We start from the raw sequence: 17,500 nt of genomic DNA, 5'->3' as shown, positions 1-17,500 counted from the left end.
TGTGAGAGAGAGAGAGGGAATGTGAGGGAGAGAGATAATGCGAGGGTGAAAGCGAGATAGGGAGAGGGAGAGAGAAGGAACACACAGGGAGGGGGCAAAGAGAAAGCAGGAACAATCTATTAGTTCCACGAACTAAACATAGAAGATAGGAGCAGGAGTAGGCCATTCGGCCCGTCAAGCCTGCACCGCCATTCAATGAGATCATGGCTGATCATTCAAATTCAGTACCCGGTCCCTGCCTTCTCCCCATATCCCTTCAGCCTTAAGAAATATAGAAACATGTGAAAAAGTTTTCTCCCCGTTCCCCGACAGACACTGACTCTCACTGGGGTGGAGTTCCACAGACACTGACTCTCACTGGGGCACAGTTCCACAGACACTGACTCTCACTGGGGTACAGTTCCACAGACACTGACTCTCACTGGGGTGGAGTTCCACAGACACTGACTCTCACTGGGGTAGAGTTCCACAGACACTGACTCTCACTGGGGTACAGTTCCACAGACACTGACTCTCACTGGGGTACAGTTCCACAGACACTGACTCTCACTGGGGTACAGTTCCACAGACACTGACTCTCACTGGGGTACAGTTCCACAGACACTGACTCTCACTGGGGTACAGTTCCAGAGACACTGACACTCACTGGGGTACAGTTCCACAGACACTGACTCTCACTGGGTACAGTTCCAGAGACACTGACACTCACTGGGGTACAGTTCCACAGACACTGACTCTCACTGGGGTACAGTTCCACAGACACTGACTCTCACTGGGGTACAGTTCCACAGACACTGACTCTCACTGGGGTACAGTTCCACAGACACTGACTCTCACTGGGGTACAGTTCCACAGACACTGACTCTCACTGGGGTACAGCCCCACAGACACTGACTCTCACTGGGGTACAGTTCCACAGACACTGACTCTCACTGGGGTACAGTTCCACAGACACTGACTCTCACTGGGGTACAGTTCCACAGACACTGACTCTCACTGGGGTACAGTTCCACAGACACTGACTCTCACTGGGGTACAGTTCCACAGACACTGACTCTCACTGGGGTACAGTTCCACAGACACTGACTCTCACTGGGGTACAGTTCCACAGACACTGACTCTCACTGGGGTACTGTTCCACAGACCCTGACTCTCACTGGGGTACAGTTCCACAGACACTGACTCTCACTGGGGTACAGTTCCACAGACACTGACTCTCACTGGGGTACAGTTCCACAGACACTGACTCTCACTGGGGTACAGTTCCACTGACACTGACTCTCACTGGGGGTACAGTTCCACAGACACTGACTCTCACTGGGGTACAGTTCCACAGACACTGACTCTCACTGGGGTACAGTTCCACAGACACTGACTCTCACTGGGGTACAGTTCCACAGACACTGACTCTCACTGGGGTACAGTTCCACAGACACCGACTCTCACTGGGGTACAGTTCCACAGACACCGACTCTCACTGGGGTACAGTTCCACAGACACTGACTCTCACTGGATTACAGTTCCACAGACACTGACTCTCACTGGGGTACAGTTCCACAGACACTGACTCTCACTGGGGTACGGTTCCACAGACACTGAGTCTCACTGGGGTACAGTTCCACAGGCACTGACTCTCACTGGGGTACAGTTCCACAGACACTGACTCTCACTGGGGTACAGTTCCACAGACACTGACTCTCACTGGGGGACAGTTCCACAGGCACTGACTCTCACTGGGGTACAGTTCCACAGACACTGACTCTCACTGGGGTACAGTTCCACAGACACTGACTCTCACTGGGGGACAGTTCCACAGACACTGACTCTCACTAGGGCACAGTTCCACAGACACTGACTCTCACTGGGGTACAGTTCCACAGACACTGACTCTCACTGGGGAACAGTTCCACAGAGACTGACTCTCACTGGGGTACAGTTCCACAGACACTGACTCTCACTGGGGTACAGTTCCACAGACACTGACTCTCACTGGGGGACAGTTCCACAGGCACTGACTCTCACTGGGGTACAGCTCCACAGACACTGACTCTCACTGGGGTACAGTTCCACAGACACTGACTCTCACTGGGGTACATTTCCACAGACACTGACTCTCACTGGGGTACAGTTCCACAGACACTGACTCTCACTGGGGTACAGTTCCACAGACACTGACTCTCACTGGGGTACAGTTCCACAGACACTGACTCTCACTGGGGTACAGTTCCACAGACACTGACTCTCACTGGGGTACAGTTCCACAGACACTGACTCTCACTGGGGTACAGTTCCACAGACACTGACTCTCACTGGGGTACAGTTCCACAGACACTGACTCTCACTGGGGTACAGTTCCACAGACACTGACTCTCACTGGGGTACAGTTCCACAGACACTGACTCTCACTGGGGTACAGTTCCACAGACACTGACTCTCACTGGGGTACAGTTCCACAGACACTGACTCTCACCGTGGTACAGTTCCACAGACACTGACTCTCACTGGGGTACAGTTCCACAGACACTGACTCTCACTGGGGTACAGTTCCACACACACTGACTCTCACTGGGGTACAGTTCCACAGACACTGACTCTCACTGGGGTACAGTTCCACAGACACTGACTCTCACTGGGGTACAGTTCCACAGACACTGACTCTCACTGGGGTACAGTTCCACAGACACTGACTCTCACTGGGGTACAGTTCCACAGACATGGACTCTCACTGGGGTACAGTTCCACAGACACTGACTCTCACTGGGGTACAGTTCCACAGACACTGACTCTCACTGGGGTACAGTTCCACAGACACTGACTCTCACTGGGGTACAGTTCCACAGACACGGACTCTCACTGGGGTACAGTTCCACAGACACTGACTCTCACTGGGGTACATTTCCACAGACACTGACTCTCACTGGGGTACAGTTCCACAGACACTGACTCTCACTGGGGTACAGTTCCACAGACACTGACTCTCACTGGGGTACAGTTCCACAGACACTGACTCTCACTGGGGTACAGTTCCACAGACACTGACTCTCACTGGGGTACAGTTCCACAGACACTGACTCTCACTGGGGTACAGTTCCACAGACACCGACTCTCACTGGGGTGCAGTTCCACAGACACCGACTCTCACTGGGGTACAGTTCCACAGACACTGACTCTCACTGGGGTACAGTTCCACAGACACCGACTCTCACTGGGGTACAGTTCCACAGACATGGACTCTCACTGGGGTACAGTTCCACAGGCACTGACTCTCACTGGGGTACAGCTCCACAGACACTGACTCTCACTGGGGTACAGCTCCACAGACACAGACTCTCACTAGGGTACAATTCAACAGACACCGACTCTCACTGGGGTACAGTTCCACAGACACTGACTCTCACTGGGGTACAGTTCCACAGACACTGACTCTCACTGGGGTACAGTTCCACAGACACTGACTCTCACTAGGGTACAGTTCAACAGACACCGACTCTCACTGGGGTACAGCTCCACAGACACTGACTCTCACTAGGGTACAGTTCAACAGACACTGACTCTCACTGGGGTACAGTTCCACAGACACTGACTCTCACTGGGGTACAGTTCCACAGACACTGACTCTCACTGGGGTACAGATCCACAGACACTGACTCTCACTGGGGTACAGTTCCACAGACACTGACTCTCACTGGGGTACAGTTCCACAGACACCGACTCTCACTGGGGTGCAGTTCCACAGACACCGACTCTCACTGGGGTACAGTTCCACAGACACTGACTCTCACTGGGGTACAGTTCCACAGACACCGACTCTCACTGGGGTACAGTTCCACAGACATGGACTCTCACTGGGGTACAGTTCCACAGGCACTGACTCTCACTGGGGTACAGCTCCACAGACACTGACTCTCACTGGGGTACAGCTCCACAGACACTGACTCTCACTAGGGTACAATTCAACAGACACCGACTCTCACTGGGGTACAGTTCCACAGACACTGACTCTCACTGGGGTACAGTTCCACAGACACTGACTCTCACTGGGGTACAGTTCCACAGACACTGACTCTCACTGGGGTACAGTTCCACAGACACTGACTCTCACTAGGGTACAGTTCAACAGACACCGACTCTCACTGGGGTACAGTTCCACAGACACTGACTCTCACTGGGGTACAGTTCCACAGACACTGACTCTCACTGGGGTACAGTTCCACAGACACTGACTCTCACTGGGGTACAGTTCCACAGACACTGACTCTCACTGGGGTACAGTTCCACAGACACTGACTCTCACTGGGGTAGAGTTCCACAGACACTGACTCTCACTGGGGTACAGTTCCACAGACACTGACTCTCACTGGGGTACAGTTCCACAGACACTGACTCTCACTGGGGTACAGTTCCACAGACACTGACTCTCACTGGGGTACAGTTCCACAGACACTGACTCTCACTGGGGTACAGTTCCACAGGCACCGACTCTCACTTTAAACTGCGTGGATGTAATTGGAGGCACCAGTGGCGGCGTTGGGACCTTGCACGATTTCCAAAAAATAAGGTGTGACTTCACAGGGCAGCAGTGCAGTCTGAGTGAGCGGACCTGCGGGAGGAACGGAATCGGAGACCGGGGATAAAGGTAGCACGGAGCAGAGACCTGGGAGTCTGAGCGAGCGGACTACCTGCGAGGGAGACAGTTGGCAAGCGATACAACGAAGGAGTGGCGTCAGAATTCAAAGGTGTCGCTGGCAGAAGGGAGTCGAGGGGTGAGTATCGGTGAGTATTTGTGGTAAGTTTTGTTTTGTTTTGAGTATATTTCTGCGAAGTAGTTCATAGCCTATCTAATAGAGGGAGGTGCTGATTGGTGGGTAGCTGTTGAGTGTTTCTTGTAAAGTTTTAAGTTTATTTCAGCTAAATTACCTCCATCGTCTGGTAAGTAGAGGGCATGGCAGGGCAGCTCAGTCCCATGATTTGCATATCCTGGGCCCTGTGGGATATCCTGCACACTTCCTGCAGTCTGGACAACCACGTGTGCAGGAAGTGTCTCCAACTGCAGCTACCCGAGCTCCAGGTTTCAGAGCTTGAGCGGCAGCTGGGGTCACTACAGTGCATCCGCGAGGCTGAGAAATACTGGGAAAGCACGTTTCTAGAAGTAGTCACCCCGCAGCCTCAGAATGTGCAGACAGAGAGGGAATGGGTGACCGCCAGACAGAGAAGGAGGACCAGGCAGGTAGGGCAGAAATCCCCAGAGTGCATCTCGCTCGCTAACCGGTTCACAGTTCTGGAAACTGGTGGGAATGATGGCTCCTCTGGGGAGAGCAGTCAGAGCCAAGGCCACGGCACCACGGGTGGCTCAGCTGTACAGGGGGGAGGAAGAAGAGGTGAAGAGCAATAGTGATAGGGGATTCGATAGTTAGGGGAACAGATAGGTGTTTCTGAGCACGCAGACGTGACTCCAGGATGGTATGTTGCCTCCCTGGTGCCAGGGTCAAGGGTGTCACGGGTCTTGGAATAAACGGCTCTTTTTCCGAGTGGCAGGCAGTGACTAGTGGGGTACCGCAGGGATCGATCCTTGGACCCCAGCTATTCACAATATATATTAATGATCTAGACGAGCGAACTAGATGTAATATCTCCAAGTTTGCAGACGACACAAAGCTGGTGGGCGTGTGTGCTGGGAGGAGGATGCAGAGAAACTCCAGTATGATTTGGACAGGTTGGGTGATTGGGATGCATGGCAGATGCAGTATAATGTGGATAAATGCAAGGTTATCCACATTGGTGGCAAAAACAGGAAGGCAGATTATTGTCTGAATGGCAATAGATTGGGAGAAGGGGAAGTGCAACGAGACCTGGGTGTCCTTGTGCACCAGTCGCTGAAGGTAAGCATGCAGGTGCAGCAGGCGGTTAAGGCGGCAAATGGTATGTTGGCCTTCATAGCGAGAGGGTTCGAGTACAGGAACAAGGATGTCTTGCTGCAGTTGTACAGGGCCTTGGTGAGACCACACCTTGAGTATTGTGTGCAGTTTTGGTCGCCTTATCTGAGGAAGGATGTTCTTGCCATGGAAGGAGTGCAGCAAAGCTTCACCAGACTGATACCTGGGATGGCAGGAATGACGTATGAGGAGAGATTGGGTCGATTGGGCTTGTATTCGCTGGAGTTTAGAAGAATGAGAGAGGATCTCATTGAAACTTATAAAATTCGAACAGGACTAGATAGACTAGATGCAGGAAGGGTGTTCCCGATGGTGGGGAAGTCCAGAACCAGGGGTCACAGTCTAAGGATAAGGGGTAAGCCATTTAGGACAGAGATGAGGAATTTCTTCACCCAGAGTGGTGAACCTGTGGAATTCTCTACCACAGAAGGCAGTTGAGGCCAATTCATTAAATATATTCAAGAAGGAGTTGGATATATTTCGTAAGGCTAAAGGGATCAAGGGATATGGGGAGAAAGCAGGGACAGGGTACTGAATTTGGATGATCAGCCATGATCTCATTAAATGGCGGAGCAGGCTCGAGGGGCCAAATGGCCTACTCCTGCTCCTATCTTCTATGTTTCTATGTCACTGAGCGGCTGCAGGACACTCCGAGGGGGGAGGGTGAACAGCCAGAGGTCGTTGTCCATATCGGTACCAACGACATATGCAGAAAGAGGGCTGAGGTCCTGCAGGCAGACTATAGGGAGCTAGGAAAGAGATTAAAAAGCAGGACCTCAAAGGTAGTAATCTCCGGGTAACTCCCGGTGCCACGTGCTAGTGAGTACAGGAATAGGAGGATAGAACAGATGAATGTGTGTCTGGAGAGATGGTGCAGGAGGGAGGGCTTTAGATTCATGAGTCATTGGGACCATTTCTGGGGAAACATAGAAGATAGGAGCAGGAGTAGGCCATTCGGCCCCTCGAGCCTGCTCCGCCATTCGGCCCCTCGAGCCTGCTCCGCCATTCGGCCCCTCAGCCATGGTTGATCATCTAAATTCATTAACCTGTTCCTGCTTTCTCCCCATATCCCTTTAGCCTTAAGAAATATATCTAACTCCTTCTTGAATATATTTAATGAATTGGCCTCAATGGCCTTCTGTGGTAGAGAATTCCACAGGTTCACCACTCTCTGGGTGAAGAAATTCCTCCTCATCTCTGTCCTAAAAGGCTTACCCCTCATCCTTAGACTGTGACCCCTGGTTCTGGACTCCCCCGCCATCGGGAACATCCTTCCTGCATCTAGTCTGTCTAGTCCTGAAGTTTCAATGAGATCCCCTCTCATTCTTCTAAACTCCAGCGAATATAAGCCCAATCGATCCAATCTCCCCTCATACGTCATTCCTGCCATCCCAGGAATCAGTCTGGTGAATCTTCGCTGCACTCCTTCCATGGCAAGAACATCCTTCCGCAGATAAAGCGACCAAAACTGCACACAATACGCAACGTGTGGTCGCACCAAGGCCCTGTACAACTGCAGCAAGACATCCTTGCTCCTGTACTCAAATCCTCTCGCTACGAAGGCCAACATACCATTTGCCTTCTTAACCACCTGCTGCACCTGCATGCTTACCTTCAGCGACTAGTGCACAAGGACACCCAGGTCTCATTGCACTTCCCCTTTTCCCAATCTATTGCCGTACAGATCTGCCTTCCTGTTTTTGCCACCAAAATGGATAACCTCGCATTTATCCACATTATACTGCATCTGCCATGCATCTACCCAATCACCCAACCTGTCCAAATCATACTGGAGTTTCCCGGCATCCTCCTCACAGCACACACGCCCACCCAGCTTTGTGTCGTCTGCAAACTTGGAGATATTACATCTAGTTCCCTCGTCTAGATCATTAATATATATTGTGAATAACTGGGGTCCTAGCACTGATCCCTGCGGTACCCCACTAGTCACTGCCTACCACTCGGAAAAAGACCCGTATATTCCAACTCTTTGCTTCCTGTCTGCCAACCAGTTCTCTATCCAAGTCAGTACCTTACCCCCAATCCCATGTGCTTTAACTTTGCACGCTTATGCAGGACTTTATCGAAAGCCTTCTGAAAGTCCAAATACACCACAAACACTGGTTCTCCCTTATCTATTCTACCAGTTACATCCTCAAAAAATTCCAGTAGATTAGTCAAGCATGATTTACCTTTTGTAAATCCACGTTGACTTTGTCCGATCCTGTCAGTTTTCCAAGTGCTCTGCTATTACATCTTTTACAATGGACTCTAGCATTTTCCCCACTTACCGATGTCAGGCTTACCGGTCTATAATTCCCCGTTTTCTCTCTACCACCTTTTTTGAATAGTGGGGTAACATTAGCTACCCTCCAATCCATGGGACTGTTCCAGAGTCTATCGAATTGTGGAAGATGACCAGCAATGCATCTACTATTTCTACCGTCACTTCCTTAAGTACCCTAGGATGTAGATTATCAGGCCCTGGGGATTTATCGGCCTTCAATCCCGTCAATTTCCCCAACACCATTTCCCTTCAAATACTGATTTCATTCAGTTCCTCCCTCTCATTAGACCCGATGTTCCCGACATCTCTGGGAGGTTATTTGTGTCCTCCTTTGTGAAGACAGAACCAAAGTATGTATTTAGTTGGTCTGCCATTTCTGTGTTCCCCATTATAAATTCCCCTGATTCTGACTGCAAGGGACCTACGCTTGACTTCACCAATCTTTTTCTCTTCACATATCTATAGAAGCTTTTACAGTCAGTTTTTATGTTCCCTGAAAGCTTACTCTCATACTCTATTTTCCCCCTCTTTATTAATCCCTTTGTCCTCCTTTGCTGAATCCTAAACTGCTCCCAAACCTCAGGTTTGCTGCTTTTTCTGGCCAACTTATGTGTCCTCTCCTTGGATCTGATGCTATCCCTAATTTCCCTTCTTAGCTACGGTTGAGTCACCTTTTTTGTTTTATTTTTATGCCAAACTGGGATGAACAAATTCTGTAGTTCATCCATGCGATCTTTAAATGTTTGCCATTGCCTATCCACCGTCAACCCTTTGAGTGACATTCCCCAATCAATCCTACCCAACTCGCGCCTCAGACCATCGTAATTTCCTTTGTTTAAATTCAGGACCCTAGTCTCTGAGTCAACAACTTCATTCTCCATCTTAATGAAGAATTCTATCATATTATGATCGCTCTGACCCAAGGGGCCTCGTACAACAAGACTGTTAATTAATCCTTTCTCGTTACATAATACCCAGTCTAAGATGGCCTGATCTCTGGTTGGTTCCTCGACATATTGGTCCAGGAAACCATCCCGTAAACACTCCAGGAATTCCTCCTCCACAATATTGTTACTAATTTGGTTAGCCCAATTTATATGTAGATTAAAGTCACCCATGATGACTGCTGTGCCCTTATTGCACGCTTCTCTAATTTCCCTTTTAATGCCATCCCCAACCTCCGCATTACTGTTTGGAGGTCTATATACCACTCCCACTAACATTTTCTGCCCCTTGGTATTTCTCAGTTCTACCCATACAGATTCCACATCATCAGAGCTAATATCCTTCCTTACAATTGTGTTAATCCCTACTTTAACCAGCAATGCTACCCCACCTCCCTTTCCTTTTTGCCTATCTTTCCTGAATATTGAATACCCCTGGATGTTGAGTTCCCAGCCTTGGCCACCCTGGAGCCATGTTTCCGTAATCCCAATCAAATCATAATCATTTACCTCTATTTGCGCAGCTAATTCATCCACCTTATTACGAATGCTCCTCGCATTAAGACACAAAGCCTTCAGGCTTGTTTTTTTAATGCTCTTAGACCTATTAGAATTATTATTTACTGTGGCCATGTTTGATTTAAACTGTTGATTTCTCTGACTGCCACTTTTGTTTTTCTCCTTCCTATCTTTTTCTTTTATCCTCGTTTCCCTTTCCTCTGTCTCCCTGCTCAGGTTCCCAGCCCCCTGCCATTTTAGTTTAAACCCTCCCCCAGAGCACTAGCAAACACTCCCCCTAGGACATCGGTCCCGGCCCTGCCCAGGTGCAAACCGTCTGGTTTGAACTGGTCCCACCTCCCCCAGAACCGGTTCCAATGTCCCAGGAATTTGAATCCCTCCCCCTCACACCATTCCTCTAGCCACGTAGTCATCTGAAATATCCTTCTATTTCTACTCTGACTAGCATGTGGCACTGGTAGCAATCCTGAGATTACTACCTTTGAGGTCCTATTTTTTAATTTACCTCCTAACTCCCTATATTCAGCTTTTAGGACCTCATCCCGGTTTTTTTAACCTATATCGTTGGTACCTATATGCACCACGACAACTGGCTGTTCACCCTCCCCTTCCAAGATGTTCTGCCGTCGCTCTGAGACATCCTTGACCCTTGCACCAGGGAGACAACACACCATCCTGGAGTCTTGTTTGCGGCCGCAGAAACACCTATCTATTCCCCTTACAATAGAATCCCCTATTACTATAGCTCTACCCCTCTTTTTCCTCCCGTCCTGTGCAGCAGAACCACCCTTGGTGCCAGGAAGTTGGCTGCTGCTGCCTTCCTCTGATAAGCCATCCCCCCCAACAGTACTCAAAGTGGTGTATCTGTTTGAGAGGGGGATGGCCACAGGGGACCCCTGCACTACCTGCCTGCGCCTAGTACTCTGTCTGTTGGTCACCCATTCCCTTTCTGCCTGTCCAACCTTTGCCTGCGGTGTGACCAACTGATTAAACGTGCTATTCACGACGTCCTCAGCATCGCGAATGCTCCAGTGTGCATCCATTCACAGCTCCAGCGCCGCAATGCGGTCTGCCAGTAGCTGCAGCTGGATACACTTCCCGCACACATGGCACAGTTTTAAAGATGTGGAGGGACAGAGGGACCTGGGAGTTAATGTGCATAGGTCCCTGAAGGTGGCAGGACGTATTGAGAGAGTGGTTAGCAAAGCATATGGGATCTTGGGCTTCATAAATAGAGGTATTGAGTACAAAAGTAGAGAAGTTATGCTGAACCAGTTCTGGTCACCACGCTTTAGGAAGGATGTGAAGGCCCTTGAGAGGGTGCAGAGGACATTTACCAGAATAGTTCCGGGGATGGGGGATCTTAGCTACAAGGACAGGTTGGAGAAGCTGGTTTTGTTTTCATTAGAGCAAAGGAGGTTGAGGGGGTGATTTGATGGAGGTGTACAAGATTATGACTGGTTTGGATAGGCTAGACGGGGAAAGGCTGTTCCCACTAGTTGATGGTACAAGGACTAGGGGACACAGATTTAAGGTTTTGGGCAAAAGATACAGGGGGGATGTGAGGAAGACTTTTTTACGCAGCGAGTGGTGAGGACCTGGAACTCGCTGCCGACGGAAGTGGTGGAAGCGGAGACACTCAATGTTTTCAAGGGGAGACTGGATAGGCACTTGAGGGAAATAAACTTGCAGGGCTACGGGGATAGAGCAGGGAATGGGACTGACTGGATTGCTCTACAGAGAGCTGGCACGGACTCGATGGGCCGAATGGCCTCCTTCTGTGCCGTGTGACTCTATGACTGGGTTCAATGAACACGAGCTGCCCTCCAATATCTCACCCAAGTGGCCTTTCTTGTGAGAGCCTGAGTAGCAGTGAGATATTCATTCTTGGTGGGCAGCAGTTGAGCTCGAGCCAGGCCCCTGTGCCCCAAAAACCACCCCCGCACCCACTGCAGTTTCCAGCACAAATCCCGTTCTCCCTAACCCCCGGGGTCACAGGTCAATTGTCTCACCCCTCCCCTAGCTGAGATCAGTCAACCATTGGCAAAGTCTGTGACCTCCCCAGTCTTTGTCAGCTTGGCTCAGTCAGAAGGTTGTGGCTTCAAGCCTCACCCAGCAACTCAAATCACCCGTCTTTCAGATGAGACATTAAACCCTCCCAGGTGGAGGTAAAAGATCCCACGGCCACTATTCAAAGAAGAGCAGGGGGAGTTCTGCCCGGTGACCTGGGACAATATTTATCCCTCAACTAACATCATAATCTGGTCATTTATCACATTGCTGTTTGTGGGAGCTTGCTGTGCGCAATTTGGCCGCTGCGTTTCCTACATTACAACAGTGACTACACTTCAAATAGTACTTAATTGGTTGTAACGCGTTTTGGGTCGTCCTGAGGATGTGAAAGGCGCTATAGAAATGCAAGTCTGTCTTTTGGACTTTGGGAAAAGCTGTGCTTGATCTGCAGACATGGACAGTGGGGATTTGTGCCAGAGAAACTCACCAGAATCACGGCGTCCACGCCAGCCTGCACCAGGAGGTCCAGTCGGTACCGGTCGTCAGCGTGAGTGCCGATCGCGGCTCCGCACAGCAGCTGCTTCTTGGAGTCTTTCGAAGCGAGAGGGTAATCGCGATTCTTCTTCAGGTCGGTCCGGGCGATGATAGCCACCAACTGGTCGTTATCATTCACGATCGGCAGCTTCCCTGAGAGAGAGAGCAAGAGAGAGAGAGGGAGAGAGAGAGAGAGTGACAGAGAGGGCGAGAGCGGGAGGGGGAGAGGGAGACAGGGAGGGAGAGAGGGGGGGAGGGAGGGAGGGAGGGAGGCGGGGAGGGAGGGAGGCGGGGAGGGAGGGAGGTGGGGAGGGAGACGGCGAGAGTGAGAGGGCGAGAGAGAGAGCGAGAGGGAGGGGGAGAGAGGGGGAAAGGGAGGGAGGGAGGGGGAGGGGGAGAGAGGGGGAAAGGGAGGGAGGGGGAGGGGGAGGGGGGGGGAGGGAGGGGGGAGGGAGAGGGGGAGGGAGAGAGGGGGAGGGAGAGAGAGAGAGAGAGAGATAGGGTCAGGTAGGTCAGGGGACAGAGTGCAGGGGGAGGGGTCAGAGGTTGCCATCAACTCCAGGAGCCAATCCGTGAGCCGCCGATTAGAGTCTTGGGACCGCAGACACAGCGAGCAGGAAGCGCGCGGCCCTGGCCCCGGCCCCACACCGCGAGGGTGCGGTTGTTAAAGGGACACTCCATTCACCAGCCCGGCCGAGCATTAGAGACGCACAGACCAGAGACACAGCTCAATGATTTCCCGTTCCCCAATTCCCTCCTCCGAAGGCGCGCCTGTCTGACCGCGGGATGCTGGGCGGCGTTACAGCCCCACAACAGGCTCGCCGCCCCCCCCAGCGGTTCCACAGCAGCTCCGAGCTGAACCTCACCGTAACCTCAGAGCAATGAACCGAGTGACGGCCATTAAATCAGGATCCACAGCAGCAGCAGGAAGCTGCTAATCAGTTAGTGAATCAGACATTACAGCACGCGAAGGGGCCATTCAGCCCATTGTGCCTGTGCTAGCTCTTTAACTGGAGCAATCCGCTGTAATCCCATCGCCCAGTTACATTAAACTAATCAGCCCCAGGATAATTTACCGGGAATCAGTCCCACTTTCAAACCGTTTAAAGTTGATCTTTTGTACAAACTTGTAAATCCCCCTCCCCTGGAGATCTGGTGATCCACTCTCCCCACAGCCAATCCTCTCACTGCAATCTGGTGATCCGCTCTCCCCATCTCGCCCCATTGGCCATTCTTCATGTGCGAGCGTCAGAGGCTGTTCCACTGTGGTAGCATCACACACTGACTTTCCTGCTAAATCACCGGAGGGAATGCAGGCCGGAGTTTCACTTTCCGGGGCACCGAGGGAAACTGTACCTCCCGACATCATCCGATTGATGACCGAGATCTGAAGTCACCAATACTGTCCAGATACTTACAATTCAGAATCATCATTGGAGAAAACGACACACACACACAGATAGACAGACACACACAGACAGACAGACAGGCAGACACACACACACAGACAGATGGACAGGCAGACACACACACACAGATGGACAGGCACACACACACACAGACAGACAGACACAGACACACGCACACACACAGACAGACAGGCAGACACACACACACAGACAGACAGACACACACAGACAGACAGGCAGACACACACACACACACACACACAGGCAGGCAGGCAGACACACACACACAGATGGACAGGCACACACACACAGACAGACAGACACAGACACACGCACACACACAGACAGGCAGACACACACAGACAGACAGGCAGACACACACACACACACACAGAGGCAGGCAGGCAGACACACACACACAGATGGACAGGCACACACACACAGACAGACAGACACAGACACACGCACACACACAGACAGACAGACAGGCAGACACACACACACAGACAGACACAGACACACACAGAGACAGACAGACAGGCAGACACACACACACAGACACACACACAGACAGATGGACAGGCACACACACACACAGACAGACGGACACACAGACAGACAGACACAGACACACGCACACACAGAGACAGACAGGCAGACACACACAGACAGACAGACACACACACAGACACACACACACAGACACACACACAGACAGATGGACAGGCACACACACACAGAGACAGACAGACTCACACAGAGACAGACAGACACACACACAGACAGATGGACAGGCACACACGCACAGACTATGAATTCCGATAGCTGACACCACCCTTTCCCGGTCCATTACGAGCCGTTGTCTCGGTTTGCTCTGCCTGGTTCCCAAGCTGCTCCATTTACCTTTCTTACTTCTCTGGAGTATCTCGTTCGCCTCTTTCAAAGTGACGGCAGCCGGCGCGACCACCAGATCCTCCCTCCTCGTCATCACCTGGGGCAGAGACAGCAAATGGTGAACACAGTCCCAGAGTCCGGTCATGCACGGCTAAACACCGCAGCATAACATGATGGGGGGTGGGGGAGAGACGGGGGAGTGGGGAGAGACGGGGGGGGGGGACGGTGGGGAGAGACGGGGGGGGTGGGGAGTGGGGAGAGAGGGGGGGTGGGGAGAGACGGGGGGGTGGGGAGAGACGGGGGGGTGGGGAGAGACGGGGGGGTGGGGAGAGACGGGGGGGGGGTGGGGAGAGACGGGGGGGTGGGGGAGAGACGGGGGGTGGGGAGAGACGGGGGGGTGGGGAGAGACGGGGGGGTGGGGAGAGACGGGGGGGGTGGGGAGAGACGGGGGGGTGGGGAGAGACGGGGGGGTGGGGAGAGACGGGGGGGGGGAGACGGGGGTGGGGAGAGACGGGGGGGGTGGGGAGAGACGGGGGGGGTGGGGAGAGACGGGGGGGTGGGAGAGACGGGGGGTGGGGAGAGACGGGGGGGTGGGGAGAGACGGGGGGGTGGGGAGAGACGGGGGGGTGGGAGAGACGGGGGGGTGGGGAGAGACGGGGGGGTGGGGAGAGACGGGGGGGGTGGGGAGAGACGGGGGGGTGGGGAGAGACGGGGGGGTGGGGAGAGACGGGGGGGTGGGGAGAGACGGGGGGGTGGGGAGAGACGGGGGGGTGGGGAGAGACGGGGGGGTGGGGAGAGACGGGGGGGTGGGGAGAGACGGGGGGGTGGGGAGAGACGGGGGGTGGGGAGAGACGGGGGGGTGGGGAGAGACGGGGGGGTGGGGAGAGACGGGGGGGTGGGGAGAGACGGGGGGGTGGGGAGAGACGGGGGGGTGGGGAGAGACGGGGGGGTGGGGAGAGACGGGGGGGTGGGGAGAGACGGGGGGGTGGGGAGAGACGGGGGGGTGGGGAGAGACGGGGGGGTGGGGAGAGACGGGGGGGGTGGGGAGAGACGGGGGGGTGGGGAGAGACGGGGGGTGGGGAGAGACGGGGGGGTGGGGAGAGACGGGGGGGTGGGGAGAGACGGGGGGGTGGGGAGAGACGGGGGGGTGGGGAGAGACGGGGGGGTGGGGAGAGACGGGGGGGTGGGGAGAGACGGGGGGGTGGGGAGAGACGGGGGGGTGGGGAGAGACGGGGGGGTGGGGAGAGACGGGGGGGTGGGGAGAGACGGGGGGGTGGGGAGAGACGGGGGGGTGGGGAGAGACGGGGGGGTGGGGAGAGACGGGGGGGTGGGGAGAGACGGGGGGGTGGGGAGAGACGGGGGGTGGGGAGAGACGGGGGGGTGGGGAGAGACGGGGGGGTGGGGAGAGACGGGGGGGTGGGGAGAGACGGGGGGGTGGGGAGAGACGGGGGGTGGGGAGAGACGGGGGGGTGGGGAGAGACGGGGGGGTGGGGAGAGACGGGGGGGTGGGGAGAGACGGGGGGGTGGGGAGAGACGGGGGGGTGGGGAGAGACGGGGGGGTGGGGAGAGACGGGGGGGTGGGGAGAGACGGGGGGGTGGGGAGAGACGGGGGGGGAGGTGGGGGAGAGACGGGGGGGTGGGGAGAGACGGGGGGGTGGGGAGAGACGGGGGGGTGGGGAGAGACGGGGGGGTGGGGAGAGACGGGGGGGTGGGGAGAGACGGGGGGTGGGAGAGACGGGGGGGTGGGGAGAGACGGGGGGGTGGGGAGAGCGGGGGGGTGGGGAGAGACGGGGGGGTGGGGAGAGACGGGGGGGTGGGGAGAGACGGGGGGGGTGGGGAGAGACGGGGGGGTGGGGAGAGACGGGGGGGTGGGGAGAGACGGGGGGGTGGGGAGAGACGGGGGGGTGGGGAGAGACGGGGGGGTGGGGAGAGACGGGGGGGTGGGGAGAGACGGGGGGGTGGGGAGAGACGGGGGGGTGGGGAGAGACGGGGGGGTGGGGAGAGACGGGGGGTGGGGAGAGACGGGGGGGTGGGGAGAGACGGGGGGTGGGGAGAGACGGGGGGTGGGGAGAGACGGGGGGGTGGGGAGAGACGGGGGGGTGGGGAGAGACGGGGGGGTGGGGAGAGACGGGGGGGTGGGGAGAGACGGGGGGGTGGGGAGAGACGGGGGGGTGGGGAGAGACGGGGGGGTGGGGAGAGACGGGGGGGTGGGGAGACGGGGGGGTGGGGAGAGACGGGGGGGTGGGGAGAGACGGGGGGGTGGGGAGAGACGGGGGGGTGGGGAGAGACGGGGGGGTGGGGAGAGACGGGGGGGTGGGGGAGAGACGGGGGGGTGGGGAGAGACGGGGGGTGGGGAGAGACGGGGGGGTGGGGAGAGACGGGGGGGTGGGGAGAGACGGGGGGGTGGGGAGAGACGGGGGGGTGGGGAGAGACGGGGGGGTGGGGAGAGACGGGGGGGTGGGGAGACGGGGGGGTGGGGAGAGACGGGGGGGTGGGGAGAGACGGGGGGGTGGGGAGAGACGGGGGGGTGGGGAGAGACGGGGGGGTGGGGAGAGACGGGGGGGTGGGGAGAGACGGGGGGGTGGGGAGAGACGGGGGGGTGGGGAGAGACGGGGGGGTGGGGGAGAGACGGGGGGGTGGGGAGAGACGGGGGGGTGGGGAGAGACGGGGGGGTGGGGAGAGACGGGGGGGGTGGGGAGAGACGGGGGGGTGGGGGAGAGACGGGGGGGTGGGGAGAGACGGGGGGGTGGGAGACGGGGGGGGAGAGACGGGGGGGTGGGGAGAGACGGGGGGGTGGGGGAGAGACGGGGGGGTGGGGAGAGACGGGGGGGTGGGGTGGGGAGAGACGGGGGGGTGGGGAGAGACGGGGGGTGGGGAGAGACGGGGGGGTGGGGAGAGACGGGGGGGTGGGGAGAGACGGGGGAGAGACGGGGGGGTGGGGAGAGACGGGGGGGGTGGGGAGAGACG

At 55.5% G+C, this 17,500-nt stretch overlaps 1 protein-coding gene across 1 annotated transcript in view; it reads right to left on the bottom strand.

Moving 5' to 3' along the window:
* LOC147111373 (inosine-5'-monophosphate dehydrogenase 2-like) overlaps positions 1 to 14,712 on the bottom strand; it is a 14,955-nt gene extending 243 nt beyond the window's left edge. The window contains exons 1-2 of the mRNA XM_086000013.1: positions 14,543 to 14,712; positions 12,184 to 12,383 (exon numbers count right to left, since the gene is read on the bottom strand). Coding sequence (XP_085856139.1) covers positions 12,184 to 12,383; positions 14,543 to 14,678 — 336 coding nt within the window. The 5' untranslated portion in view covers positions 14,679 to 14,712. The remainder of the gene's footprint in view (positions 1 to 12,183; positions 12,384 to 14,542) is intronic.
* Positions 14,713 to 17,500: the final 2,788 nt, after the last annotated feature.

This window comes from Somniosus microcephalus, chromosome 11 (genome assembly GCF_052327205.1).
Source record: "Somniosus microcephalus isolate GS21.2 chromosome 11, FLI_Smic_1.0, whole genome shotgun sequence".
In the NCBI taxonomy this organism is placed as follows: domain Eukaryota; kingdom Metazoa; phylum Chordata; class Chondrichthyes; order Squaliformes; family Somniosidae; genus Somniosus; species Somniosus microcephalus.
This window is presented reverse-complemented; position numbering and strand designations above follow the sequence as displayed.